This window comes from Rhinoderma darwinii, chromosome 3 (assembly GCF_050947455.1).
Source record: "Rhinoderma darwinii isolate aRhiDar2 chromosome 3, aRhiDar2.hap1, whole genome shotgun sequence".
In the NCBI taxonomy this organism is placed as follows: domain Eukaryota; kingdom Metazoa; phylum Chordata; class Amphibia; order Anura; family Rhinodermatidae; genus Rhinoderma; species Rhinoderma darwinii.
In genome coordinates, this window is record NC_134689.1 from 369,820,959 (window position 1) to 369,848,515 (window position 27,557).

The 27,557-nt window shown below is 43.9% G+C and overlaps 1 protein-coding gene and 1 long non-coding RNA gene across 2 annotated transcripts in view; one reads left to right on the forward strand and one right to left on the reverse strand.

Annotated features, from left to right (window-relative positions):
- LOC142749996 (uncharacterized) overlaps positions 1 to 8,407 on the reverse strand; it is a 26,940-nt gene extending 18,533 nt beyond the window's left edge. The window contains exon 1 of the long non-coding RNA XR_012882546.1: positions 7,960 to 8,407. This is a non-coding gene — a long non-coding RNA (uncharacterized LOC142749996). The remainder of the gene's footprint in view (positions 1 to 7,959) is intronic.
- Positions 8,057 to 27,557, forward strand: TGOLN2 (trans-golgi network protein 2). The gene is made up of 4 exons (XM_075858676.1): positions 8,057 to 8,206; positions 13,674 to 15,106; positions 22,028 to 22,111; positions 22,750 to 27,557. The coding sequence occupies exons 1-4, from the start codon at positions 8,137 to 8,139 to the stop codon at positions 22,753 to 22,755; spliced, it is 1,593 nt and encodes a 530-aa protein (XP_075714791.1). The 5' UTR covers positions 8,057 to 8,136; the 3' UTR covers positions 22,756 to 27,557.

A 27,557-nucleotide genomic window follows, 5' to 3' on the forward strand; every position in this document is an offset into this window, starting at 1 on the left:
AGTAGATTATGTTTTGGGGATGTGATTGGGGCCTCCCCATCCTGGTTCCCAAATAACAGGGCCTTGATGAACACTTTGTGAAACTGAAGGAATGTTCCCACCTGGCTTGCTCATTGGGATAACATGTAAGCGTTATATAATGGTATCTGTAGGATGTACACAGCCAGCTTGATGTACCGCGCTGCGGTATTGCCTACTCTTTGACTCCGTTACTAGCCGAATATGAAGCACCAAACTCTCTCAACTCCGCGGCATCTACCAGGCTCACATGTAAATTCTAGCAAATAATGACATGGGAATTTGGGCGAAAAACTGCAGGACAAAAAAAAAGTAGTGTGGGCTATAATTTTGCATCATTGCGTTCCCAGAGTCATAACGTTTATACTTTATCGTCCACATAGCCATACTTTTTTTAGGGGTACACGTATCTTTAACCCTTTCCCGACATCCGCCGTATATATACGTCACAGTGATCGTGCAGGCTCAGGATCTGAGCCCGCACCATCACCGCCGGGTGGCAGCTGTATGTTACAGCTGGCACCCGGATGTAACGGCCAGGACCGGAGCTAGCTTCCGATCCGTCTGATTAAACCCTCCGATGCTGCGTTCAATAGAGATAGCAGCATGCGAGGGGTTTTTAGCCACCAGCACCCCAGCAACGTGATCGTGGTTGCCGGTGGCTGCAATGTCAACCGGAGGCCTAATACTGGCCTCCCGGTCTGCCAGCAATGGAAGCCTCCTATGACCCGCTTGTAGGCGGGGCCTAAAAGGCTTCCGGTACCATCGGCAAGATGGTGATGGCTCAGAAGCTGAGCCGGCGTCATCAGCAGTGCGTGTCCCCCGTATGTTACAGAGGGCACCCCGCTGTAACGGCAGGAACCGGAGCTAGCTCAGATTCCTGCCATTAACCCCTTAGATGCAGCGATCGCTGCATCTTAGTGGTTTGTAGCAAATTATTAGCCCAGCCATTCAATGGCAGGGCTGCTGACTGCTACTATGGCAACAGGAGGCCTAACAATGGCCTCCTGTCTGCCATTACGGAAGCCGATTAGGCCCAGACATAGGTAGTGCAATGTATTAGAACGGCAATCAAACAGTTGGACCTTCAAGTCCCCTAGTGGGACTAAAAAAAAAGTGAAAACAAAAGTTGTAAAAAATAAAATAAAAGTTTCAAGTAATGAAATAAAACCCAAATCGTTCTTTTATTATCGGAAAAAAAACTAAAACCATACATATTTGGTATCGCCGCATCCGTAACGACCTGAACTGTAAAATTATTATGTTATTTGTAACGCGCAGTGAACGCTGTAAAAAAACAAACTGTTTTTTTGGTCACTTTGCCTTCCAAAAATGTAAATAAAAAGTGATCAAAAAGTTGCATGTATCCAAAAATGGTACCTATAAAAAAGATAGCTCGTCTCCCAAAAAATAGGCCGATGAAAAAATTTAAAAGTTATGGCTCCTACATGGTGACAGAAAAAATACATTCTTTTTACAAAAGTAATTTTATTGTGCAAAAAGTTGTAAAACATGAAAAAGTGCTATAAATTTGGTATAGCCGGAATCGTACTGACCCGCAGAAAATAGTTAACATGTAATTTATGACGTGTGGTGAACGCTTTAAAAAAAAAAAAACTAAAAACCTATATCAGAATTGCTGTTTTTTGGTCACCTTGCCTCCCAAAAAAAAGAAAGAAAAAAGGATAAAAAAAGTGATCAAAAAGTCACATGTAACCTAAAATGGTACAAAAACACCGAAAAAAGGCCACACTTACAAATGGAAACAGACAGGTCAGAAACGCTGATGAAGAGGAGTGAACAGGTGCATTAAATATAATAGCCACTCCCACTGGTCTTGAGCGGAGTGGTTTGTGGTGCATGGGATGTGTAGTAAAAAATAATAAATGAATAGTGTATGTGCAAGTGATAATAGGGGTGAAATATAGGGGGCAGTAATGAGTAAAGTGCATAAATAAAGATAAAGGAATAATGGGGTGCCAGTGTGTGAAACATGGAGGGATAGTGTGTACGTCATGAGGCGCGGGGGAGAATATCCAGGTATAAGCCTATTTGTGACGCCTTGATAATTCATAGAGCGGGCTACCCTGCTTGCTAGGCCAAACAACAACACACCATGCTCTCCCAGCATCAAAGACCCGGCTGTGTCCAAAAGAAGCACATATAAGTAAGAATGAAAAATACCTGGGGTATTCGTAATCATTTTGGCCAAAAGGACGCAAGCTCGCAATCCACGACAAGGATCCCCAGTCTTGCGAGTCCCTAACTCCCTAACTGGAACTAAATGTTCCTGATACACAAACAAAACAGATAAAAACAAGGGGACATATATACAAAAACACCGAAAAAGGCCATACTTACCAATGGACACAGTCAGGTCAGAAACGCTGATGAAGGTACAAATAATAACTACAGCTCGTCTTACAAAAAAACAGCCCCCATGCCACTACGTAAATAAAAAAAATATGCAGTTGTGCCGGCCCGAGTGGAACATTTCTTCTGTTTCAAGAGTCAATTTATCAAGGCCCTAAAATTACGGAACCAGGAAGGGGAGGACCCAAACATATCTGCTGGAAGCGACGGTGCCCGTATTATACCAGGACAACACTTTCCCAGCAAAATCCCCCAAACTGCAAAGGTGCGGAGTGTGGACCAAAAGGGGATAAGAAAGGACCATTTATCAGTGCGACACCGGCCTGTGCAGAGAGGATTGCTTCACAGCGTAACACACATCTATGGATTATTTTACCCCATTATTATAGCACCTGGCTATGCCCCTGATGTACTCTGCCCAGCTTACATGTGTCCCCACATTATAAACTGAAATACCAGTAATACTCCAAACAAAACTACCAAGCAAATCCATTCTCCAAAAGCCAAACAGCGCTGCCTCCCTTCTGAGCCCTACAGCGTGCCCAAACAGCAGTTTACTTCCACATATATGGCATCGCCATAACGGGGAGAAAACGTAATAATTTTTGGGGGGTGTCTCTCCAGTGGCAGTTTTTTTTTTTTTTAGAGGCAACGTGACCAAAAATAAGCAATGCTGGAATTGTTTATTTGATTTTTTATGTGCGGTATAAATGACTTGTTAACCTTATTCTGGTAAGATTATAGCGATACCAAATTTGTATAATTTAGGTTTTACTACTATTACACGATAAAAACATTTCTTTTTAGGGGGCTCGTCCGCACATAGCAGAATTGCTGCGTATTTTCCGTCTGGAATTGCGGACGGAAAATACGCAGCAGAATACAGCAGCAGCAAAGTGGGTGAGATTTAAAACTTCCGAGCAGAAATTGACGTGCGTATTTTTCGTACCACAGCATGTCAATTCCTGCTGCGGAAAGTGGACTAAATTGCTGCGTTTTTCAGAGGAGATGTCACCATCCCCCAACATTGAGAAAAACGCAGCAAAATCCGCACCATTTTCTGCAATAAACAATGCAGGAAATTGTTCCGTTTTTCCGCAGCGGAAATCGTGCTAGTTTATGTGGAATTGCTGCAGAAATTTTCTGCAGCAATTCAGTTACGTGTAGGCAAGCCCTAACAAGAAAATCATGTTTTCATATTGCCATATTTGGAGAACCACAACCATTTTTTTTTTTCCCCGTTAACCGCTGTTAGAGATCTTATTTTTTTTTGCAGTATAAGGATCTGTTGACATCAGTGCTGGGCTTCCGTTCATCTATTCCCTATTCCATCAGAGGAACGGAAATACAAACGGAAAATATAGTTTCCGGGTACGTTACTATTGATTGAAAAACAAAACAAAAAAAAACAAAACTGAAACCTAGCGGAATGGAGGCAAATACCATTGAAATCAATGCCAATGGAAACAGAAACGATACTTTCCATTTGTATTTTACGTCAGCGGAACAGATGACCGGAAAACTGAACGGATGCCCAACGCTGATGTGAACAGGCCCTAAGGCCCCATGCACACGACCGTATTTTTACCCTCCCGTAAATACTGGCGTAAATACGGGTCCTTTGTCACACGTTTTTAACTCGTATTCCACCCGTATTTACGGGCCCGTAAAAAAAAAAGGGGGATGGAAATGATGCAGACAGGGGAATCCCCTGACGTCGCCTAGCAACGCTCCCTTATTTACGGGTGCACAAACGTAGCCACCCGTAATTACGGGAGCCCTATGGACTTCTATGGGCCTGCCTGTCCCGTAATTACGGCCTGAAATAGGACATGTTCTATATTTTTCAACGGCACAGGCACCTTCCCGTAAGAAAACGGGAAGGTACCCGTGGCCAATAGAAGTCTATGGGCCCGTAATTACCAGCGTTTTTACTGTCGTGTGCCTGGGGCCTAATCTAGTTTTTATTATTACCATTTAAGGCCCCATGCAAACAACAGTGCCCATAATCACGGTCCGTGATTATCGGCATGGCTGGCCGCAAACAGTCATCTGTATGGGAGCATGGTCCGTAAAATCCAAAAACAGGACATGTTCTATTTTTAACGGGTGCGTTCTACGGCCCAGGCACCTTCTTGTAAACATACGGGAAGGTGTCCGTGGACAATAGAAACGAACGGATCCGTACTTTGATCCACAATTACGGTCCGTGTGCATGGGAGCTTAGGGTACATGCAACTTTTTGAACACTTAATTTTAAGTGACCAAAAACGTTGTCGTGCAGGATACAAAACGTGATATTTTTATAGCTCAGGTCGTTACAAATGCAGTGATAACAATTATGTATCGTTTTTGTTTTCTTTTCGCAATAATAAAAGAACTTGATCAGGAAGTCGAGTTTTGTTTTTATTACTTGAAATCTAAAATTTTTTTAAAACATTTTTTTTTTCAGCATGTATACACACCACAAACCTGGTATGAATTTTCTGGGCCCCCCTACCGTGGCACCGCCTGTTAACGGTACTCCGTCCAGCACTATATCATGGTACCCAGGGCCGCCATCAGGGGGGGTATTATGGGTACTGATGTGAGAGGCCCGGCCAAACCTAATTGAAAGGGGGGCATGGCAACTGCCGCGACTTGTCTTTGGTAGAAAAAAAACAGGCCCCTGCAATGGGGCCCGTTTTTTTCACCAAAAGAATGTCGTGAGCTGCGGGCCCCCCTTTCAATTAGGTTTGGCCGGGCCTCTCACATCAGTACCCATAATACCCCCCCTGATGGCGGCCCTGGGTAGCATGGGGGCCGTCAAACACCGCCGCCCGTGCGACCGATCGCGCGCACCGGCAAACTCCCGCGCATGCGCACCCGCGACCGCCTGGAACCGCGCACCGAATTTTGAGGCAGATTTTGACCTGCCCACACTATCTTGCCGCGTTTTTTGCCCGCGGCGATTGAGGACAGCAGACAAAAAACGCATGGAAAAATGCATTTTCTGCCTCCCATTGATTTCAATGGGAGGTCAGAGGCGGAACCGCGGCAAGAAAGGACGTGCTGCTTTTTCTTTTTTCCGCGACTGGCTCCCATTGATTTCAGATTAAATCAATGGGAGGCGGTTTTGGAAGTTGTTTGGTGCTGATTCTGACGCAGTGTCCGAGTCAATATCAAGGCCCAAAAACTCTGTGAACTGGGCCTTATTGTTAGGGCTTATTCAGACGAACGTGTAATACATCCGTGCAACGTGCGTGATTTTCACGCGCCTCGCACGGACCTATGTTACTCTATGGGGCCGTGCAGACTGTCAGTGATTTTCACGCAGCGTGTGTCCGTGTGTCCGCTGCGTAAAACTCACGACATGTCCTATATTTTTGCATTGTTCGCGCATCACGCACCCATTGAAGTCAATGGGTGCGTGAAAATCACGCCCAGCACTTCCGCAGCAGTATAAACTATGAATGAAAACAGAAAAGCACCACGTGCCACAAACATACAAACAGAGTGTCATAATGATGGCGGCTGCGCGAAAATCACGCAACCGCGCATCATACGCTGCTGACACACGGAGCTGTTATGGACCTTTTGCATGCGCAAAACGCCACATTTTTGCGCACACAAAAAGCACACGCTTGTGTAAATCCGGCCTTAGGGTAGGAACACACTAGGCATGAACACTGCGGATTTTATGCAGCACATTTTATTGTAGAAAATCCGCAGCGTATTACAGTCGCAGCAGAGTGGATGAGATTAGAACAAATCTCATCCACACGCTGCAAAAATAATGGACCTGCGTTGTGGCTTTTTAAGCCGCAGCATGTCAATGTATTCTGTGGAATCGCTGCTCCTCTTTTGCGGAAATGCTGCGGTTCTGCCGCAAAAATCACACATGAGAAGAAAAAAAAGGTACCCTAAGGCCGGATTCACACGAGCGTGTGCTTTTTGTGTGCGCAAAAACGTGGCGTTTTGCGCATGCAAAAGGTCCATAACAGCTCCGTGTGTCAGCAGCGTATGATGCGCGGCTGCGTGATTTTCGCGCAGCCGCCATCATTATGACACTCTATTTGTAGCACGTGGTGCTTTTCTGTTTTCATTCATAGCTTATACGGCTGCGGCAGTGCTGGGCGTGATTTTCACGCACCCATTGACTTCAATGGGTGCGTGATGCGCGAACAATGCACAAATATCGGACATGTCGTGAGTTTTACGCAGCGGACACACGGACTCACGCTGCGTGAAAATCACTGACAGTCTGCACGGCCCCTTAGAGTAACATAGGTCCATGCGAGGCGTGTGAAAATCACGCACGTTGCACGGATGTATTACACGTTCGTCTGAATAAGCCCGAACAATAAGGCCCAGTTCACAGAGTTTTTGGGCCTTGATATTGACTCGGACACTGCGTCAGAATCAGCACCAAACAACTTCCAAAACCGCCTCCCAATGATTTAATCTGAAATCAATGGGAGCCAGTCGCGGAAAAAAGAAAAAGCAGCACGTCCTTTCTTGCCGCGGTTCCGCCTCTGACCTCCCATCGAAATCAATGGGAGGCAGAAAATGCATTTTTCACTGTGTTTTTTGTCTGCAAAAAACGCAGCAAAAAACGCGGCAAGATAGTATGGGCAGGTCAAAATCTGCCTCAAAATTCCTTAAGGAATTTTGAGGCAGATTTTTTTGGCCTGCAAAATACTCTGTGTGAACAGGGCCATACATGATCAGCACTTTGAGATCCTTTACTCACCGTGTCAGAAGAGATGCACCCACTCCAGTCCTCTTCAGGCGATGTCTTCGGTCCAGATGTCGTCCTTCACCTCCAGCCTCCAGAAAATGGCGGGGATCGTAGAACTGCCGCCGCGCAACAACTAGACTCCTCCCCCTCTCCTTACGCAGCCACGCTCTGAAGGATGAGGAGGCGGAGTCGGACGAGGAGGCGGAGTCGGACGAGGACGAGAAGGCGGAGTCGGATGAGTCGGAGGCGGGCCAGCAGGTAAGTAGACTGCGCCGCTGTCCAGTGTGGCTGTCCTTCCCCCTAGATGTTGTGTTGCGGGCGCACCGCCTCCCTCTCGGCGGCGCGCCTGGTCGTTCGCACGTGGGAGCGCGCGCTTGCGGTCGTTCGCGCGTGGGAGCGCGCTCGCTCGTACGCGCGCAAGCGGGCGGTATTTCGCGGCAGTGATAAGAGGGGGGCCCGCAGCTCACGCCGGTGTTTCACGAGAGGGGGGCCCGCAGCTCACGACATTGTTTTGGTGAAAAAAACAGGCCCCATTGCAGGGGCCTGTTTTTTTCTACCAAAGGCAAGTCGCGGCAGTTGCCGGGCCCCCCTTTCATTTAAGTTTGGCCGGGCCCCCTACACTACTACCCCTAATACCCCCCTGATGGCGGCCCTGCTACCACACCTTACTCCCCTGGGCTTGTTATTGCAGCCATATTGGTTCTCACAAAACTTTCCTAGAAAACAAAAAATGGCTAATTTTAACGTAAAATGACTTCACACACGGAGAAATTATAGTTTACAAACATTCTTTAATGTGGAAATGGCTTTTAATAAGATGGATAATATATTTTTTTAAAGCAACTTACTTTGACGTTGCCTTTTCCCACTATCCACCACAAGATGGCGTCCAACAACAGTAGCCACGGAGCGGCCAGCTTTATACGCCACAGACCCTACGTCCCCGGGGTGTACTAACGTGGCGGCGCCTGATTTACCGGAAGCCGGAAGACTAAAAGGAAGTGTCATATATACATTCCACCGCGATGGCTGCCCGAGTGTGTTATGCGCTGCTCCTCGCCGTGCTACTGGCCGCTACCGTGTTTCACGGCAAGGGTGAGAAGTGACACATGCGTTATTGATTATCGCGATGTCTGACTGATTAAGCGGAGGGTCATTGACTGTCACTTTAAATGTTGTCACTTCGTTATTCGCGGTCTTGGGTCCCTTTCACCTGTCAGTCCTGTTATACCATTTGTAGTCGCTGACTGTCCAGTAATAATCAGGGTCCTTATACTCCGCTCCCTATAGATTGTGTATATAGATGTTTTTTTGATACTACTGAGGAGTATTACGGTATAAATACTACTGATTACTATTACAGTATATCTGGTTTTGCAGACCACGCCTCTTATTGCAGGCCACACCCTGAATAAAGGCCCCACACCAGACTTCCTAAAGTCATAAATTATCACCTATACACAGGATAGGTGAAAGGTGTCCGATGGTGACAACGGGGACCCCGAGTCCCCACCTCCTCACTGCATTGAGGAGGTTGAATGGAGCAGCATTCAGGCATACGCCATGGAGCGACCGTGCGTATGCTCGACCTCCCCTCCATTCAATGTCCTCCTCACTGTGGTCAAGCAGTGAGGAGAAACGGGGGTTCCTCCAGTGATCAGAAAATTATCCCCTATCCTGTGGTGGTGCCCCCAGCGCCACAGTGAAGAGCAACGGGGGTCCGGAACCCTCGTTCTCACGATCGGTGGAATTCCTAGAGGTCCCCAGCGATCGGAAAATTATCACCTATCCTGTGGATAGGGGATAATTTTATGATTTTGGGAATACCCCTTTAATAAAAACCCCTGACCAGACTCCCCCTTAAATAAAGACTCCAGAACAGCCTCCACCTAAATCACATAAGTGATGAACTTAGATCTGATCGATATTCGCCGGATCCTGTGTCAGATACGCAGGACCCGCTCTCAGTCGAGCCGTCCGTTTAGCTGAACTGACAGGATAAGCCGAGAGAGAACGATACATCTTCTATATATACAGTGTACATAGTGTCGTAAAAAGTAAATTTTATTTTTCTAAAAGTCAGTTTAAAAAATTTATTAAAAACATAAAACACATTGATTTAATAAACAAATGCCATTGAAAGGTGTTCATAGCCCTTATAAATAGTTTTATGAGACGGCGGCATCCTTTAATAAGGAAGCAACTTCTGCCATGACTCAGGTGTTACACGTAGAACGTGCCCTAAGACCCAGTCCACGCTTATCTTATAAAAAAGTGGAGACTCGTTAAGTCATCAGTTATACTTCTCTTTGGCTCCGCTCCTGCTTTTGGATTTATAAAAAAAACAAAGCGGCAGAATTAATTAGGCTGGCGCGCACCTCACTCTGTCTTTTCATCCTTCTGGCCGTGGGTCACAATTGGTGGCCGTGCCCCATCCATTCCTGCCCCTCATCATGGGAAATAGAATAAAAATGTATACTTTCTCCGGGCCCATCACACAACCGTGATATAGAATGATCTGCAAAATATAGAACATGTCCTATTCCTGTCCGCAATTGCGGCACGGACTCGCCCATAAAAGTCTATGGACGCTTCCGCAATTGCAGACTGCTACGGATGTAGATCCGTATTTGAAGACAGTAAAAATCTGTACGGTCGTGTTCATGAGGCCTCGCCGCTTCTCTTCGCTGGTCCCCTCAGGTTCCTTAGTATGCCGCATCTCATGCAAGATCCTGAAGCGAGCCGTGTCTTGAATGCAGGCCTTATATGCGATGCAGCACTTAACACCCTGAGTGCTGCGTCTCATACAACGTCCTGACGCTGCTCCTCATGTTGCATGAACCGCAGCATGGTGACAGGAACCGGAGGGGAGAAGAGGAGCAGTGAATATAAAGTTTTTTAAATTTTTCCAATAATGAAAGGGAGGTAGTCTGTTCAAGGTATGAGACCCAGTACAGGCCTCCTCTACCTTGCTACGCAGTGAGTGAAATCTCCGCCAGCTAGGAGCTGGTGTACATTTATGCTATTATTTATGCAAGTTTTCGATCCCAAATATTAATTTGTTGGGCTGTGCTGGCCGTACCCCCTTTTGATAAGCCAGGGCCTTTTATTAAAAAGTCGCAATTTTCAAAGCAAATTGCAACTTTTTGTGGTTTTTCTACACCAGAATATTGGCCTAGAAAGGTTGAAAATTCCCCCAAAAGCATTTTTGGAGGCACATGGAGATCCTACAGCTGTGTAGTAAGGCTGTATAGGCACTCTGTGCGCCACAGTATAGTGCCGCGTCTGAATAAGGAAAAGACCATGTTCAGCGGTACGGACTACATTGCTTGTAATTGCTGCAGACGCGGCCACCATTTTGGTGGATTGTGAGCAGATTGACTGTTGGAGCAAGCACAGGTACGTTACAGGAGAAGAAGCATAGAGCAGTAAATGTGTGGCTGGAAGTGAAGCAAGCGCAGTGCTTAGTGACTTGTAGTTGTGATTCATCAAGGCTCCGTTCCCATCATGTTAATGCTCTATTCATAATTTGTTTTTGCTGCTATTATTATTTTTTTTAGTGACGGAAAAATATATTATGCTACTATTTAAAATAAACAAACAAAAAAACCCGCAACAAATACACGTTTTTACAGGCCCATAGACTTCTATTGGCCACGGGTACCTCCCCGTTTTCTTACGGGAAGGTGCCCGTGCCGTTGAAAAATATAGAACATTTCCTATTTCATGCCGTAATTACGGCATGGGCAGCCCATAGAAGTCTAGAGCTCGCGTAATTACGGGTAACTACGTGTGTGCACCCGTAATTACAGGAGCGTTGCTAGGCGACGTCAGTAAATAGTCACTGTCCAGGGTGCTGAAAGAGTTAAACAATCGGCAGTAACTGTTTCAGCACCCGGGACAGTGACTTCCGATCACAATATAGATAAAGCTGTAAAAAAAAAAAAAAAAGGACGTTCATACTTACCCAGAACTCCCTGCTTCTTCCTCCAGTCTGGCCTCCTGGGATGACGTTTCAGCCCATGTGACCGCTGCAGCCAATCACAGGCCAATCACAGGTTGCAGCGGTCACATGGACTGCCACGTCATCCAGGGAGGTCGGGCTGGATGTCGAAAGAGGGACGCGTCACCAAGACAACGGCCGGTAAGTATGAATTTCTTTTACTTTTACTAGGGAAAGGGCTGTCCCTTCTCTCTATCCTGCACTGATAGAGAGAAGGGGCTGCTGATTAGTGCAGTGTAATTTTGCAGTGAAAGCATGCCCGTAAATACGGGTGGAATACTGGTGACGCCGGACCCGTATTTACGGGCACGGGTCCGTAAATACTGGTGCAATACGGGTCGAATACGTGTGACACCGGACCCGTATTTACGCCAGTATTTACGGGAGGACAAAAATACGTTCGTGTGCATGAGGCCTAAGGCTGGGTTCACACAGAGTTTTTTGATGCGGAAACCGCGCCGCAAAACTCGTCTAAAACGGCCCTAAAACGCCTCCCATTGATTTCAATGGGAGGCGGGGGCGGTTTTCTCCCGCGAGAGGTAAAACCGCCTTGCGGGAAAAAGAAGCGACATGCCCTATCTTTGGGCGTTTACTCCTCTGACCTCCCATTGGCATCAATGGGAGACAGAGAAAGCGTATTTCGCGGCGTTTCATGCCTGCGGCGCTCAATGGCTGCGGGCGAAAAACGCAGCGAAAATCGGCGTGCAGGGAGAGGAAAATCTGCCTCAAACTTCCAAATGGAATTTTGAGGCAGAAATTCCGCCTGCAAAAAACTGTGTGAACATAGCCATAATATTTGTCAGCAAAGTAAAAATACTAGTCAGCAATGAGTACAATCCAGTAAAAAACCGAAACTTTTCCAATGTTTTTCATAGAATATTGTAAACAAAAAAATGTAACCTGTGATACAATTGGTATCGCCTCGTCTGTAATGATCAGAACCATTTAGGATCCCATGCACACGACCATAGAATTCATGCGTAATTACGGACCCATTTGTTTCTATTACCCATGGACACCTTCCAGTATATTTACGGGACAGTGTCCGTGCTGTAGAAAGGCTCCACAAAAGATAGGACATGTCCCATTTTTTGCTTTTTACGGACCGTGCTCCCATTATAAAGCTACTTTATAATGGGAGCACGGCCCACAAATGCGGATGACTGTCCGCGGCCGTAGCCACAATCACAAGCTGGGATTACGGCTACTGCCGTGTGCAGGGGGCCTAAAATATAGCGTTATTTATCCGCACGGTAAATGCCTTTAAAAAAACAACTGTTTTTTTGTTTTTTCATCTTCCCAAAAAATAAATGCAATAAAAAGTAATCACAAAGTCGTATGTACCCCAAAATGGGTCCAATAAATACTACGGCTCGCCCTGCAAAAAAAAAAATATGGCTGAATCGACAGAAAAATAAAAAAAGTTATGGCTCTGAGAATATGACGAGATTCATACTTACCGTTAGCCATGGCGACGCGTCCCTCTAATGTCCTGCAGCCCGGCCTCATTGGGTGACGTTTTTCATCCTATGTGATGGCCTGGACACAGTACAGAATTCTGGCTAAGTATAAGATTTTTTTTTCTTTTGAGGATCGATTTTTAATTTTTTTTATTCTTTTTTTGCAGCGGAATCAGCTTTTCCGCTGCAAAAATCGTAAAATCTTCTATTTGTTGCGGGTTTTACCTCCCCAATGAATTCAATGGGAAAACCCACAACAAAAAAAGTAGTGATTACGCAAATACAATTGACATGCTTAAAAAAACACGACGCAGGTCCGTTTCTGGGCGTTTTTTTCACTTCTCATTTACGCAGGGTATGGATGAGATTTGTTCAAATTTCATCCACTCTGCTGCTGCTGTATTATGCTGTGGATTTTCCGCAACAAAATCCGTTGCGGAAAATCTGCGGTAGTACATCATAAAAAAAAAAGCTATATAAATCTAGTATCCACGTAATTGTATTGGCCACCAAAAGTAACATGTCATTTATTGACCGCTGTAAAAATCAGACCCAAAGAACTGGGTTTTTTTTTTCGCATTCCAATCCGCCAAGGATTTTTTTTTTCAGTCTCCCAGTACATTAGATGGTGACAGTGTGGAGTAGAAATGTGACTTTATTAAAAAGGTCACATTTCGTAAATCTGTGTAAATCCAGTAAGCCACGCCCACTTACTCAAAAATAGGCACAAGCACTGATAAATGTGGCCACTAGGTTTCCTACAAGCGCACCTAGGCAGTTGGTGTGTTTGGACTGGATATGTCTATAGACGGACCCCCTCAGGTGCCTTAAGTGGAGGTTTTAGTTCACTGACGAAGCTTTAAAAAGCAGAAATTGTTGAGAAAATATTTTGTCGGAGCGTCATTTTAAAGGGGAACGTACATCACAAAATTTTATAATTGTCACAATAGTGGCTTGACAGGTCTCTTCATTTTAGAGATTGCAGAGATGAGTCTTGTTTTTAAGAGGAGATTTATAATGATAAAATTAGCAATCTCAAAGATTTGTTACTGAGCAGCTTCTTATGTTTTCATATATATATATATATTTTTTTTAACAGCTTCACCTGTAGATCCAAATAATCAAGTTTCTGGGAAGAATGGAAACGAAAAGGTGGGCCAGTTAGACAGCAAGCCAGATTTGAAGATTGGTGTGGAAAAGTCCCTGCTAGAAAAGTCCCAGGCTGACTCAATGAAGTCAGAGGAAGAGGAGAATTATATGAAAACACACAGGGATGCACAGTCTGGCATTGCGAAATACCAGGAGGGAGGACATCATGTAGCGGAGAAGAACCAGAAGGAGGGACAGCCTTTAGAGAAGAAGCCCCAGGATGGGGAACAGCCTGAAGCAGAGAAGCCACAGGGCGGGGGAAAGCCTAAAGTGGAGAGTCCAAAGGATGGGGGACAGCTTGAAGCGGGGAAGCTGAAAGTCGGGGGACAGCTTGAAGCGGAGAAGCCGAAAGACGGTAAACAGCTTGAAGCGGAGAAGCCGAAAGAGGAGGGACAGCTTGAAGCGGAGAAGCCGAAAGAGGAGGGACAGCTTGAAGCGGAGAAGCCGAAAGAGAAGGGACAGCTTGAAGCGGAGAAGCCAAAAGAGGAGGGACAGCTTGAAGCGGAGAAGCCAAAAGAGGAGGGACAGCTTGAAGCGGAGAAGCCAAAAGAGGTAGGACAGCTTGAAGCGGAGAAGCCGAAAGAGGAGGGACAGCTTGAAGCGGAGAAGCCGAAAGAGAAGGGACAGCTTGAAGCGGAGAAGCCGAAAGAGGAGGGACAGCTTGAAGCGGAGAAGACAAAAGACGTGGGACAGCTTGAAGCGGAGAAGCCGAAAGAGGAGGGACAGCTTGAAGCGGGGAAGCCGAAAGAGGAGGGACAGCTTGAAGCGGAGAAGCCGAAAGAGGAGGGACAGCTTGAAGCGGAGAAGCCGAAAGAGGGACAGCTTGAAGCGGAGAAGCCGAAAGAGGGACAGCTTGAAGCGGAGAAGCCGAAAGAGGGACAGCTTGAAGCGGAGAAGCCGAAAGAGGAGGGACAGCTTGAAGCGGAGAAGCCGAAAGAGGAGGGACAGCTTGAAGCGGAGAAGCCGAAAGAGGAGGGACAGCTTGAAGCGGAGAAGCCAAAAGGCAGCGGACAGTCTGCAGCGGGAAAGGACGGGGACAAGCCTGATGCGGAGAAGCCCCAGAAGGTTGAACACTCGGAACCAGGGAAGGAAGAGTCGAATGGGCAGGAAGATGAGCTAGCAGATTTAAAAGAGGAGGTGGAGGAAGATGTCAGGCCAGGAGACACTGATGATAATGAAGAATTTGAAGTTAATGTGGATACTGATGGGGATACTGGGGATGTTGTTGAAGAATTACCAGGACAACCAGTAAAATTTCCATCTGGAAATAAAGAGAACACTGTTTTCCAAGAGGAGTCAGAAAGCAGCCACTTCTTTGCTTATCTGGTTACCTCAGCCATCCTTGTTGCTGCACTGTACATCGCTTATCACAACAAACGCAAGGTAAATCATTTTATAATCTAAGTTTTTTTTATCAATGTTATTGCTGTTTTATATGGATCTCAGTCCATCTAAAAGACAGGAGACAGGTTATACTTAAAAGGGAACCTGTCACCAGAATTTCACCTATTGAACTCTACTCACCCCTCGGTGGCCGTTATTCCCTCTCCTAAACTCCTCCTCCGACCGTAAATAATGGTCTGCAAACATTTTTCGTCTTTTATGGTAATAATCCGGCAGTCTCTTTCATTCCCCTTCTTATGCCTGCCCACCGCTAAAAACTGGCCCGCCATGAATGCCCAAATTTCGTCTAAGATAGCGCGCATGCGCCCGTCAGGTATGGTCCGACACCTTTCCCTCCTTTGTCCGGACCTCAAATCTAGTTACTGCACATTCAGGACATCGATGTGAAAGCGCGGGCTTTCGTGTGTGCTGGGGGGGGGAGTAAGGAGCTGTGGTTTACTCGGAAAGTCTTGAGGAATGAAGATTTGACTCTTTTCGAACGTAGATATGACTCTTTTATGCTCATTAGCATACGGCACAGGAACACTAAAAGACGGAATACTAAAGGTACGGAGCCGACTTAGAAGATAATTATAGGTTACATCAAAATAATTTATTTCTTTTTTAAACTCGTTTTATTGAAGAATTGTACTACAAATGCAATCATGACATGTACATAATACATAAGATAAAGCAGAGATTGTATGAGGCCTAACATACCAATATTTCAAACAAAAAGAAAAATACATGCATGTATTCAGACATATAGCATAGATTCGGCAGTAACAAATACTATATTATGAAACAAATAGAACCTCGTCCAATCAGCGTCAATTATGTGTTAATGACCGTCTAAGATCATTATACCGGTGCGGGGAATACTGAGTCACATCAGAGGTACACCATGCATCCCATATCTTATAGAATTTATCTATACACCCTCTCTGTCTATACATTATTCTTTCGTATGGAATAATAGGATTCACAAGTGATTTCCACTTAGCCGTAGTGGGAGGACGTGGGTCCATCCAACGTCGAGCAATAGCTTTCCGCACCATAAACAACACCTCCCTGAGGCATATTCTCATATAATGAGGCCAATGTTCATCTTGTAGAACGCCAAACAAACAAACTTGTGGACTAACTGGAACCAGAATATGTAGAATTTCAGTAGCTACCCGAACTACTTCTTCCCAGAAAGAGGAAATGAGTGGACATTGTCATATCATGTGCCAAAAATCTGACCTTGGGAAACGGCATCTGTGGCATTCTGTGCTCGGGTATCCACTCATTTTGTGCAATCTAACAGGAGTAAGGTAACTTTGATGGATTATAGATATTTGTATCATCCTGTTATTAGCGGCTGGAGATACAAATAGTGGAGAGGTCAGGTATCTGGGTAGTCCATTTGTCTTTTACCTGCAAGGGTGTGCAAACTAATTTGGGCAAAATTAGGGATGTGTATATGGCAGATATCAAACCTCTGGGACCTTGGGATCTAAAAATGCCTATCAACGGAAATTGCGAGAATGCCCATTCAGAGGAAGGGTATTGGGCTCTAAGAGCATGACGCAATTGTAGGTATCTATAGAAGGCAGTTCTTGTTAGTGCAAAGTCAGACTTAAGCTGTGTAAACGATTTAAGAACATTATCCGTATACATATCCCCAATAGTGCATACCCCATGCTAAATCCAAAAAGAAGGGGTCAGAGCATCTGACATCTGAGTAAGAAGTGGGTTAAACCACAGCGGCATATCTGTTTGTACATCCGAGTACCCATAAATGCCCTTCGCAGCTAGCCACACCTGAGATGCCACCTTATGAATGGGCAACAAGTTTTTAATTGTATTCGGGGGACCCTCTAATACTGGCCAAAGAGTGATTATTTGCAAATGATGCTCCCTATTTGGCAATGTCATGTTAGCGACCCATAACATCAAATATCTTAACTGTCCCGCCAGGTAATATGGCAATAAGATCTGGCAATGCCGCTCCGCCCAATGTTTTTGGACGTTGCAAAGTAGATATACTGAGCTTAGACCGATTTGAACCCCAAATAAATGCTGGGAATAAGGCATGGAGCTGCTTGAAAAAAGTTTTAAACACTGGAGTCGCTGCATGTTCAATGACATAAAGGCATTTGGGAAGAATGACCATTTTAATTAAATTGATTCTGCCAGTCACTGCTAGGGGAAGAGCACTCCAGACCCTAAACTTCACCTTAACATATTCCAGTAGCAGAAATATATTAGCGGTATAATCATTCCTAGGATCCCGATTAATGATTATACCCAGGTATTTAAATGAGGAAACCACCCGTAAGCCATGTACAGCTAATGGACAACTGGGCGTGTTTTCTCTTATTTCCAACTGGGCGTGTTTTCTCTTATTTCCAACTGGGCGTGTATTGTGTTTTTAGCAACTGGGCGTGTTTACTTCTTTCACTGCACAATGACACTGTGCCGTGGATCATGCTGGGCTGGAACAATGAGAAGTGTATGACACTGATGGGTCACTGATTGGTCAGCCTCATACACTCCTCTGTACAACGCCCAGTTGGTAAAAAGTAAAAACACGCCCAGTTGTCCATTGAGAAACTCATTAGCATAAATCTAAAATTGCTCATAACTTGCTCAAAAATGATGGTTTTTCAAAATAAAAACCACTGCTGTTATCTACATTACAGCGCCGATCAGATTATGTAGGAGATAGGGCATTTATAATCTGGTGACAGTCTCTTTAAAGCTAATCACCATAGGAGAATGATCAGACACCGCCCTAGATTTATAAGACACAGAATCAACCAAAGGCACAATGAGAGAATTACCCACCATATAATCTATGTGTGATAGGGAATTTCTACCCAGGGAGTGACAGGAATACACTTAGATGTCGGGTATTTATATTGGAATATATCCGTCCAGCCCAGCTCAGCAACCAATAAACCCAGTACAAATGTTGCGCAGGGTACTCGATCCTGTTCAGAAGAAGCGCTAAACCTATCTAGACTGCAGTCCACAACCATATTAAAATGTCCCATTCTCAACACTTTAGCAGTCGGATATGTTGCAGCAAAGGTGGCCGCCATATGTAAAATCTGTAAAGATGCTGGCGGAGAAATGTACATGCCCAATAAAACATAAGGAACGTTTTCTATGAGAGCATACACATATACAAATCTGCCTTCACTATCGGTTTTAGTATGAATTGCTTCCCATCTCACAGATTTATGCACCAAAATGGAAACACCCCTAGAATACGATGTGTGATACAAGCGGCTAGACCACTGGACCCCAGGCCTAAGAACCGTTTTCATTTTAGCCGGCGTCAAATACGTCTCCTGAAGGCATAATATATGAGGGTTAAATTTAGAAATGTGTCCATATAATACTGCTCTCTTCTGTGGACTATCCATACCCCTCACATTCCACGACATAACCGTTAAGGAAGACATTCATAAAATATACTTCTCACATGTAGGAGAGATCCATAATGCCGTAAAAATATCAACAATACCGCACTTCTCAAAAGTGGCTGATAATTAAACGATGAATTCATTACGTGCATACATTTGTACATTAGTACTATCATAACTGCCTTCACCCAAGACATATTCCAGAACATAACCAAAAAAACAAACTGCAAATAGTATAACAATGCCGGCAATGCAGGGAGATGCATGTAACATTGCCGTAGCATGCCTAAAACCATGGCACTTAGGTATACGGGGGGTAAAACCCGCGCCATACAGCAACTTGTTGAGCTTCCAAAAGCAAAGGGATGTGCGGTAACTTTCCTCGATAGGGTGTCCCACAAAGAAAAGGACACAGTAACTCGAATTTGCCAGACAATAGGTCCAACCGATCTCCATCAGTCCTGTTCGAAATCACAGTCAGAATGAAATGTTCCCAATATCCTACGATCCAATATAGAAGTCCGGTAATTCAGAATAGTCCAACATCGTCAGTTATCCTTACATGAAACTCAATCAGTGTCAGCAGGTCGGTTTCACTCCGACGAGGTGGGCGCTTATTTCTCACCCAATCATCGGCATCCTGTGGGGAGTTGAAGAAAACGGATCTGTCTCCATCCACCATTCTCAATCTTGCTGGATAAGACATGGAGTAAGGAATGCCAAGATCTCTCAGGCGTCTCTTAACAGCAAGAAATGTCGCACGTCTCTTTTGTAGGTCAGCCGAGAAGTCAGGGAATATAGAAACTTTTGCCCCATTATATGTAATCTCCGGGAGCCTACGTGTCAAGCGTAGAATCATGTCCCGGTCATTGCAATTAAGCATGCGGGCGAGCAACGGTCTGGGAGGCGCCCCCGAGGGTGGTGGTCTCCCCGGTACCCCGTGAGCTCTCTCCACCGCCAAGGCTTGCGAAAATGGCGCATCAGGGAGCAAATCTTTTATCCACTGCAGGACGAAGTCACCCGGGTACTGACCTTCAACCCTCTCCGGCATGCCGATTATACGAATGTTATTACGGCGGAGCCTGTTCTCCAGATCATCTGACTTCTGTTTCCATAGTTCGGCCGCCGACTCCAGATCAGCAATGGCGCCAGGTAAGGATGCTGTCCTGTCTTCCACGCCGGATACTCTGTCCTCTACATGGGTTAAGCGTTCCCTCATGGACTGCATGTCCTGTCTCCTAAGACCAATATCAATCTTTACTTCCTCCAGCTTACCAGTAAGCGAGGTTTTGTAGGCTGCAATAGCGGACAGTAGCTTAGATGTCATTTCAGACAATGTGGGCTCCGGAGTTTCCTCTGAGGCGGTTTCAAGGCTGCCCGAGGATTCACCTCCTTTAGAGCGTTGAGGCAGAGGGGGCGGCCGCTGTCTTGTCCCTCTCCCCAGGCAAATTCTTGTAGCTTCTCCGCGGCTGACTGACCTCTGGTAGGACTCATGCTGGCTACGGTAGTCGCCCTTGACTGTCTAGATCGTCTGGACGGAATTTTGTAAGCCGTAGGATGTCTGCCGGATAATAATGGCGCGGGTTCACGGCGGAGCTACTAGTTCATGCGACTGCTCCCGCTGCACGCTAAGCCACGCCCCCATAAAAAAAAATTCACCCACTACCACCAGGTATTGCTCGTTTAATAGGTGAAATTCTGGTGACAGGTTCCCTTTAAAGGCAATAAGCATGGGCAGCATTTAAGACTAAAATGTAGTTCACTGCAGTCCAGTTATCTGTCGCAATGTCATCGAGCCTGTGGTTAGGGAACCATGAACCTGCTGACAGCTTTATTTTTAAACGGGTTGTGTGGTTTAGAAAACTTATTTTCAAATATTTTCTTAGCAAATTCTGAAATAATAGTTGGGGGTCTCCCATTCAAGACAATCAACTATCAGCCAGAGCAGAGATCAGCTACAAAGATAGTCTCTTTCTCTGAAGGACCCGACACTTGCGTGCATTATATGGACGGCCCATTGATTTAAATGGGAACTGTGTAATGCTTTGTTTCTTCTGCAGTGGAGCTGTGGGAAAATTGAACACTTGCTTACCAGGTTCCCCCACAAACAGCTCATCACGGAGTGGGGGGGGGGGGCAGCAGCAGGACACCCTGTGATCAGCTTATCCTCAGGGGACCCTTCAAACAAAAAAGGATTGCTTAAGCAGATCAGCCCTTTAAAGGGGTTTTCCGGAACTATGATATTGATAGGCCATCAATATCTGATCAGTGAGGGTCTGTTTCCCGTCATTCCGGCCAATCAGCTGACTGAATGGGCACCTATATTGTTTGCCAGGCACCGCACATTTGGTAGTGGCTGTTCCTGGTACCGCAGCACACTGCATCCCAGTCTCATTCAAGTGATCAGGACTAAGCTTCAACTACCAAATGTTCAGCCCTGTGCCTGTTAAAACGATGAAGTGGCCCTTTCAGTCATCTGATCAGGAGGGGTTGCCGAGAGTAGTTCCCTCACTGATCTGATACTGAGGGCTTGTTTTAAAGAGGTTGTTTTATAAAGACAACCCCTTTTTAAAAAAGAAAGCCAACGCTCTGGTCCAGCTTTTTTTCTGTTATCGTCAGGGGAAGCTAGCCACTACAGGGGAAGTATGGCATTTCATGCCGGCCATTCAAATGAACGGTCATCCATGTAATGACGCACCGTGTCCATCCGAGCAGCTATCTGTTCTGGCACATAGTGGTGGGACCCCCTTCTAAGATGTTCATATGTTCTAATAAGATATATAGACAGGAGTTGGTACAACCCCTTTAAGAATAGGCCATTAAAGAGGCTCTGTCACCACATTATAAGTGCCCTATCCCTTACATAATGTGATCGGCGCTGTAATGCACATTAACCCATTATGACTGAGAAACATGATGGGATTAATTACTATTAATGTGAGGCACATTCAAAATTCATCACACGTCGCACCTCACATCAGAAAACGGAAGAACTTTTTTTTATTATTACTGTTGGCAAAGTATCGAAATTGGTATCGAAATCGCAATACTAAACGAAGTATCGGTATCGAAGTCCAAATTCTGGTATCGTGACATCCCTAGTATATTCACAGAGTTTTTTGCAGGCAGAAAGTTCTGCCTGGAAAAATCAGCTTTGTTTTTGTTTGTTTTTTAAAGTGGTTTTGCACCACATGCGTTTTAGCCGTGATTTTTGCGTCAAAAACCGTGGCAAAAAAACTCTGTGAACGGGCGTTACTGTTTGTCTTGCAGATCTTTGCAATACAATTAATTTTGTATTTAACGGTCTTCAATTAGAGTTTCTGTCTACATTGTATTAAAACCCACTAACTGTAGGGTTTGCATACCAGGTTATCCTTCATTCCTTTTTGTGATGATTACTGACAACATTTAGTTGTGAAATGTTTAAGAAAAAGTGCAATTTAATAAGTGTATGTCAATATTTTATTCTCTGAGTAACTTCATGTCTTGTTCTTGGCTTTCTCAGATCATCGCTTTTGCACTTGAAGGAAAACGCTCAAGAGGTGGTAGACGGCCAAATTCAGGGGAATACCAGAGATTGGAGCACAAGGTGAGAGTGGGACAAATATTTCTTCTACAAGGGTTTTTTGATTATTTTTTGATGGCTTTATTACCAATCCTCAGAAAACATATGTAAATCTGCGATTTTTGCGCAACATAATGAACATGCTGCGGATTTAAAAAACCTGCAGCGTTCCCATATTTCAGCGCAGATTTTTTTCACTACGTCTGGATGACGCACTATCTATGATATAGTTTAATTTTCTGGGAAGGCTGTTTATAAGAGGAGTACAAAACAGCATAGGCTCCCTTTTTGAGGTAGTTACTGGCAAGCCATAAGGCATTCTTAGAGGAACTCTTCAGGTAAAGCTGATAGATTGCGTTATGCATAGTGCAGGAGAAGGAGGCGGAGCATTTCTGTGTCATGCACCCGCCCCCCCCATCCGCCATGTACTTAGTATAACATCTTAGCGCAGAAAAAAAGTGTCTATAAAATGTATAGCAATATGACATTTCATTGACCACATTTTTAGCCTGCGGAAAACACTCCAGAAACCCCCACCATGGTAGTCAGGAGCCACATGAAAGAGGCCTCTTGGCCACATGTGGCCCATTGTGGCCACTCTGGATGTATAGCATTACATTTTGAGAACCTATAGATGAATTTTAACTTTCTTTGTTTTGCAGATTTGATCCCTCTGCTGCCTTCCGTACAATTTGCCACTTCTGAATAGTCACAGATGTCACTCAACACTCCACTTAAACACGCCGGTGAATTTAGCACCCAGTGCCACCCTAATCATATAGTTTACCCACCTGTGTATTCCTAAATCTGTATCCGGGACGAAGGAAGCTGCTGTCTATGGTAGTTCACTCTGAAGCTGTATTTGCACATTTACTAATCTCTCGCTAGATCTGTCTGGACTCCGACCAGGATATTTTGCAAAATCAGAGTAAATTAATATTGTGTTAGAAATGTTATTTAAGTGGCACTAGAAGTATGTGTTTAGGCTATAAGAACATTTACTCCATAGATCAAAAATCACAAGAAATGGTGCAGAAAGGGAACAACTCACGGACGTGTATTTCACTAGTGATAATTTGATCTTCGGGTGGAATGCACTTTGATAGGTCTTACGGAGAAATTCTATGGTGTATGGCTTAACTGCTTAAAAAAAAAAAGGGAAAAAATCCCCCTCCCCTGTCTCCAATGTATACATCATTTCTCTTGTGATCTAGTATTTGAATCATTGATTTTTATTGGATGGAATTTTGGGGCTTTTCTCACTTGCTGCTGCCCAGTTGACTTGTGCAGCTTGCCTGTAGGATCAGTTACAGACCCCAGGTAGGGGGGGGGGGTGTAAAAGGGGCATTTTTGACATCCACTAGGATTGTATGGTGAGCGAATGCTTGGCTGTTTCTATATGTTCCTTTTACTATAAAGGACAGTGACCATGCATGCACGACCACCTTTCTGCCAGGTACGGGAGCCCAAGCGCTATTCTTGGTTCCAGCATTCGGAACCCGCGCCGATCATAGATTTCAGGCCATAAACGTTTGTAGTTGGAGAAAATTGTGATCACCGCAGAAAGTTTTAACATGTGTGGATCATGTCAATGTCGCATCAAAGTAGCCCCAGCCTAACTCCTTCCAGATGGCCCTGTGTGTCATGCGCAGGTGCACGTTAAATTATGAATAGCACTTTTTTTTAGACTTGATAACACCCCTTTTTTAGGTGCAATGATTCCTCTCGGGGTTGGTTTACCTTGGTACCTTTATATTGCTTAGGGAGGAGTTTGCCTAATTGTTGTTTCATTGCTTTATATGGAGAGATAGAGGTATACACAATATTATATATGAACAACTCAAGCTGTTACTGACCTACGCCCACCATGGTGCCCGACTGAGCATTATGGGAAATGTGGTTCAGCCATGGCTTGACCATTAACTTTATAGGAGTAAGGTCTGTTTTGTTTAGGATTGTGTTTTGCACTATGTAAAAAAAAAAAGAGAGAATTCAATATATACCTGTAGTTTGTGTGGTAGCTTAATGTGTCATAAAATGTCGACTTGCAATAAAATGGATGGAGTTGTATAGGACTCTGATCCGTAAATATACTTACAAGCGCCACTATAAGATCTTTCGTGGAACTATACCATAGTGGAGAATAATAGAGCACCTACATGTCGATGTTGTGATTTTTTTATTTTTAAAAAAAGTTTTAATAAGGAAAATCCGTAAATGATGATACGTAATAGTAATAAAATGGCTTCCGAATATATACTAGAATGCTGATCTTGGGGACCACAGATTTGATGTTAGGGGAATAATTATTTTGTTTTTAAATGACTTTCTTATAAGGTTGCCCTATTGACAATAAAGACGTAGAGAGACAGACCCTGCGGCCCCGAGATCGGTGCTCTCGGACCCAATTTTGAGTAGATGATGTTTTGTCTTAGTTGGTATATTTAAAGGGTATATCTCCTGGGTTACGGTATACTGACAAAAATATATCTGACCGGTACAATAAATATTTATACTCCCTCAAGTTATAAATCCTTGAGCACAAACCACCTGCTACTTCACGCATAAAAAATGTATAAAATAAAATGTCACAAGGTGTAAAGATAAAACAAATACAAAGAAACAGCATTTAAAAAAATTAATATATAATATTTTTTTATTTTTTATTTTATTTTATGCATTTATCTGCATATTTTCCTTGAAAATAGTTCCTAAAAAACCGCAGCTCGTTTTGCAAAAAGCAAAACCTCGCACGGCTGCATTTATAAAAAAAACAAATTCTGTCCAACCGAATGCAGGAGGCAAAAAATGTATCGGTCTATAAAGCCAAAATTGGCAACATCGTTAAGGGGTCACGTGCACAAAAGTGACACTTTTGGGACCGTTCTTCTAATTTTAATGTGCAGTTAGTGGGTTGTGACTTATATCACCAAATAATAAATTGTGAGTTTTCTGACCTGCACTGAAGCAATCACATACAGAGTCTTTTATAAGAAAAATATTGTTGTTTTTTTTTGTCCGTTTGTTTGGGTTTTAGTAAAATGGCGCAAAATGTGTCGACCCTGCAACAATGTTACATTATTCCTTAGTCATGTCTGCCACATTTTTGGTAGTTTTTAATCTCCTCCTCCCTCAGTCTACTGTACAATCCCTAGTCTACGCTTTTAAGAATACAAATCAACATAGCATGCTTTTGTATGAACAGATCTTGAACCAGCAGGGACTGCTGGGAGGTGTGAAGTCAGATCTTAGAAGTGGCCAGCAGAATGCTAAATAGAAAAAATAAATGCACAAGCCATTAACTATATATCTTGACCTGTCCTCATATTTACACCTGTCGGAGGCTTTATTTGGAGCCTCCAACGCAGATTCCGTCAATTTTCATGGTCAAAATTCTGCCTGGCAAAACGATGGACACATTGGGCGCCATCGGTCAGATCCAGCTGCTCAGGTTTTTTGTTGTTCACATCGGAATGCAGGTTTTCTGTTGTATATATATATATACACATACATATATATGTGTATGTATATATACATATGTGTATATATATATATATATATATATATATAACACTAGTGGAGTGTCCCCTGCTCCACCACTTCCTCCGTGTGTTGTTCTAGCCTTGCATGAGGTGAGAAATCGTAGCCGCACTCCCTTTGCAAAAATTGTTGCTGGTGTCGGAACTTTCCAAAAAATCCTGACATCCCGTATCTGCGCTATTTTCTACCCATCGTTCTGCCAATATGTAATAACAATACAATTGTTATAAATGACTCTCGTAGCGTCCAGTTAAAAGCTGAGCTGCCACAAATTAAACATGTTTTTCATTGTTTACAGATAATGTTTGTGATTTTTGTGTCATTTTTTCCGTTTTGTAAGATTTGTGATTTATTGTTCTATGAATATCATAATTTGTACAATGTTTATTCATGTACAACCATGTAATTTATTTGTGATTTAATAAGTGGGAGTGTATGTTAGATTTGTTTATAATGCTTTGGTGGGCACCTGTTACCTGTACACAATATGGGCCGACGTTTTGTGAATGCAAACAGATAAAACCACATACTTGCTAGTAGGGTCACGGTCAGTGACTTGACTCAGGGACCACTGCAGCACCAGTACATTTGCGGTGCAGAATACTATGTGTCAATAATATGCTTTTTAAGGTAAAAATCTATTGGAAATGACTGAACTTGATGATTTGAATATAATGTTGTAAAGATTACAATACAAAACCGATTTAAATAGCATTTTCTTAAAATATAATAAAAAAAAATAAAATTTAACAGTACATCTAAAAAGGGCCCTTTATTTCTCCTGACGTCTGTTTTAGTAAAGGGTAACTAAACGTTCGACAAGCTTCTGACATGTCATGTGACATGTCAGAAGTTTTGGTGGGGGTCCGAGCACAGAGACCCCCACCAATCGCTAAAACGGAGCAGCAGACATTCTATTGAGCCTGTACTCCAATACATTGATTTCCGGAAAAAGCAGAACAGAAACGAAGCGACTCACGAGAGCATCTGCAGCTTTGTTTAGTGATTGGTGGGGGTCTCAGTGCTCAGACCCCCACCAATAAAAACTTCTGATGTCACTATGACATGGCAGAAGTTTGTTGAACGTTTAGTTACACTTTAAATTCCCCATAAAATAACAATTCTGTTTCTGTAGAACTCTGTGTTGTGGCACCCCTCTGTTATTCCTCCTGGAAATATATGAATAAATTTAAAACTGGAAGTTATCATTTTTCTTGTCATTGGGGCATGTCCTTACACATTTTGACAGTCAGCGCGGATTTGACAGTATCAACCTGTGTAGGGACATACCGTATTGACAAAGGTCATGGTAACGCTCAGTTGTCATTTTATTCCTACATTTCCAGGAGGAATAACTGAGCAACACAGTTCTAGGAAAAGATGTTCCAGAAATGTTAGTTCATGGGGAATACAAGTATTTACTAAAACAGACATATCAGGAGACCTGACCAGTTCTCTAAGTCCTTGAGGAGTATAGCTATACAGTGGAATCCGTTGCCCATTGACCCCAATGTTAACTTTTTTTTTTTTTATCGCACATTATTATAAAAAAAAAACGTATGCTGCCAAATACAGCATGATAAAGGCCTCTGTCGGGTGAATGGGGGCCTATGGATATGTTCGGTTTATGCGCCTTTCCCGGTGCATATGTTGAACGTGTTCATATAACGAGATGTGAAGACATCCTAACATTTACTGGTAGTTTTGCTTTATTTTTATATTATTGGAAATGCTGTTTAAATTATTACCAACCATGAATTGTTTTTCACAAATACCACGTGAAACCTATAAATGTTCTGTGTCACTTCTGGTCATGGGGTTTCAATCAGGAATAGGGGTATGAATATGGTGGTTTGTGAAATTATTGAAAGAGGAAATGATTTATGTTATTTTGGTTGATTTTAAATAAACCTGAGGAATTTGCACCTTT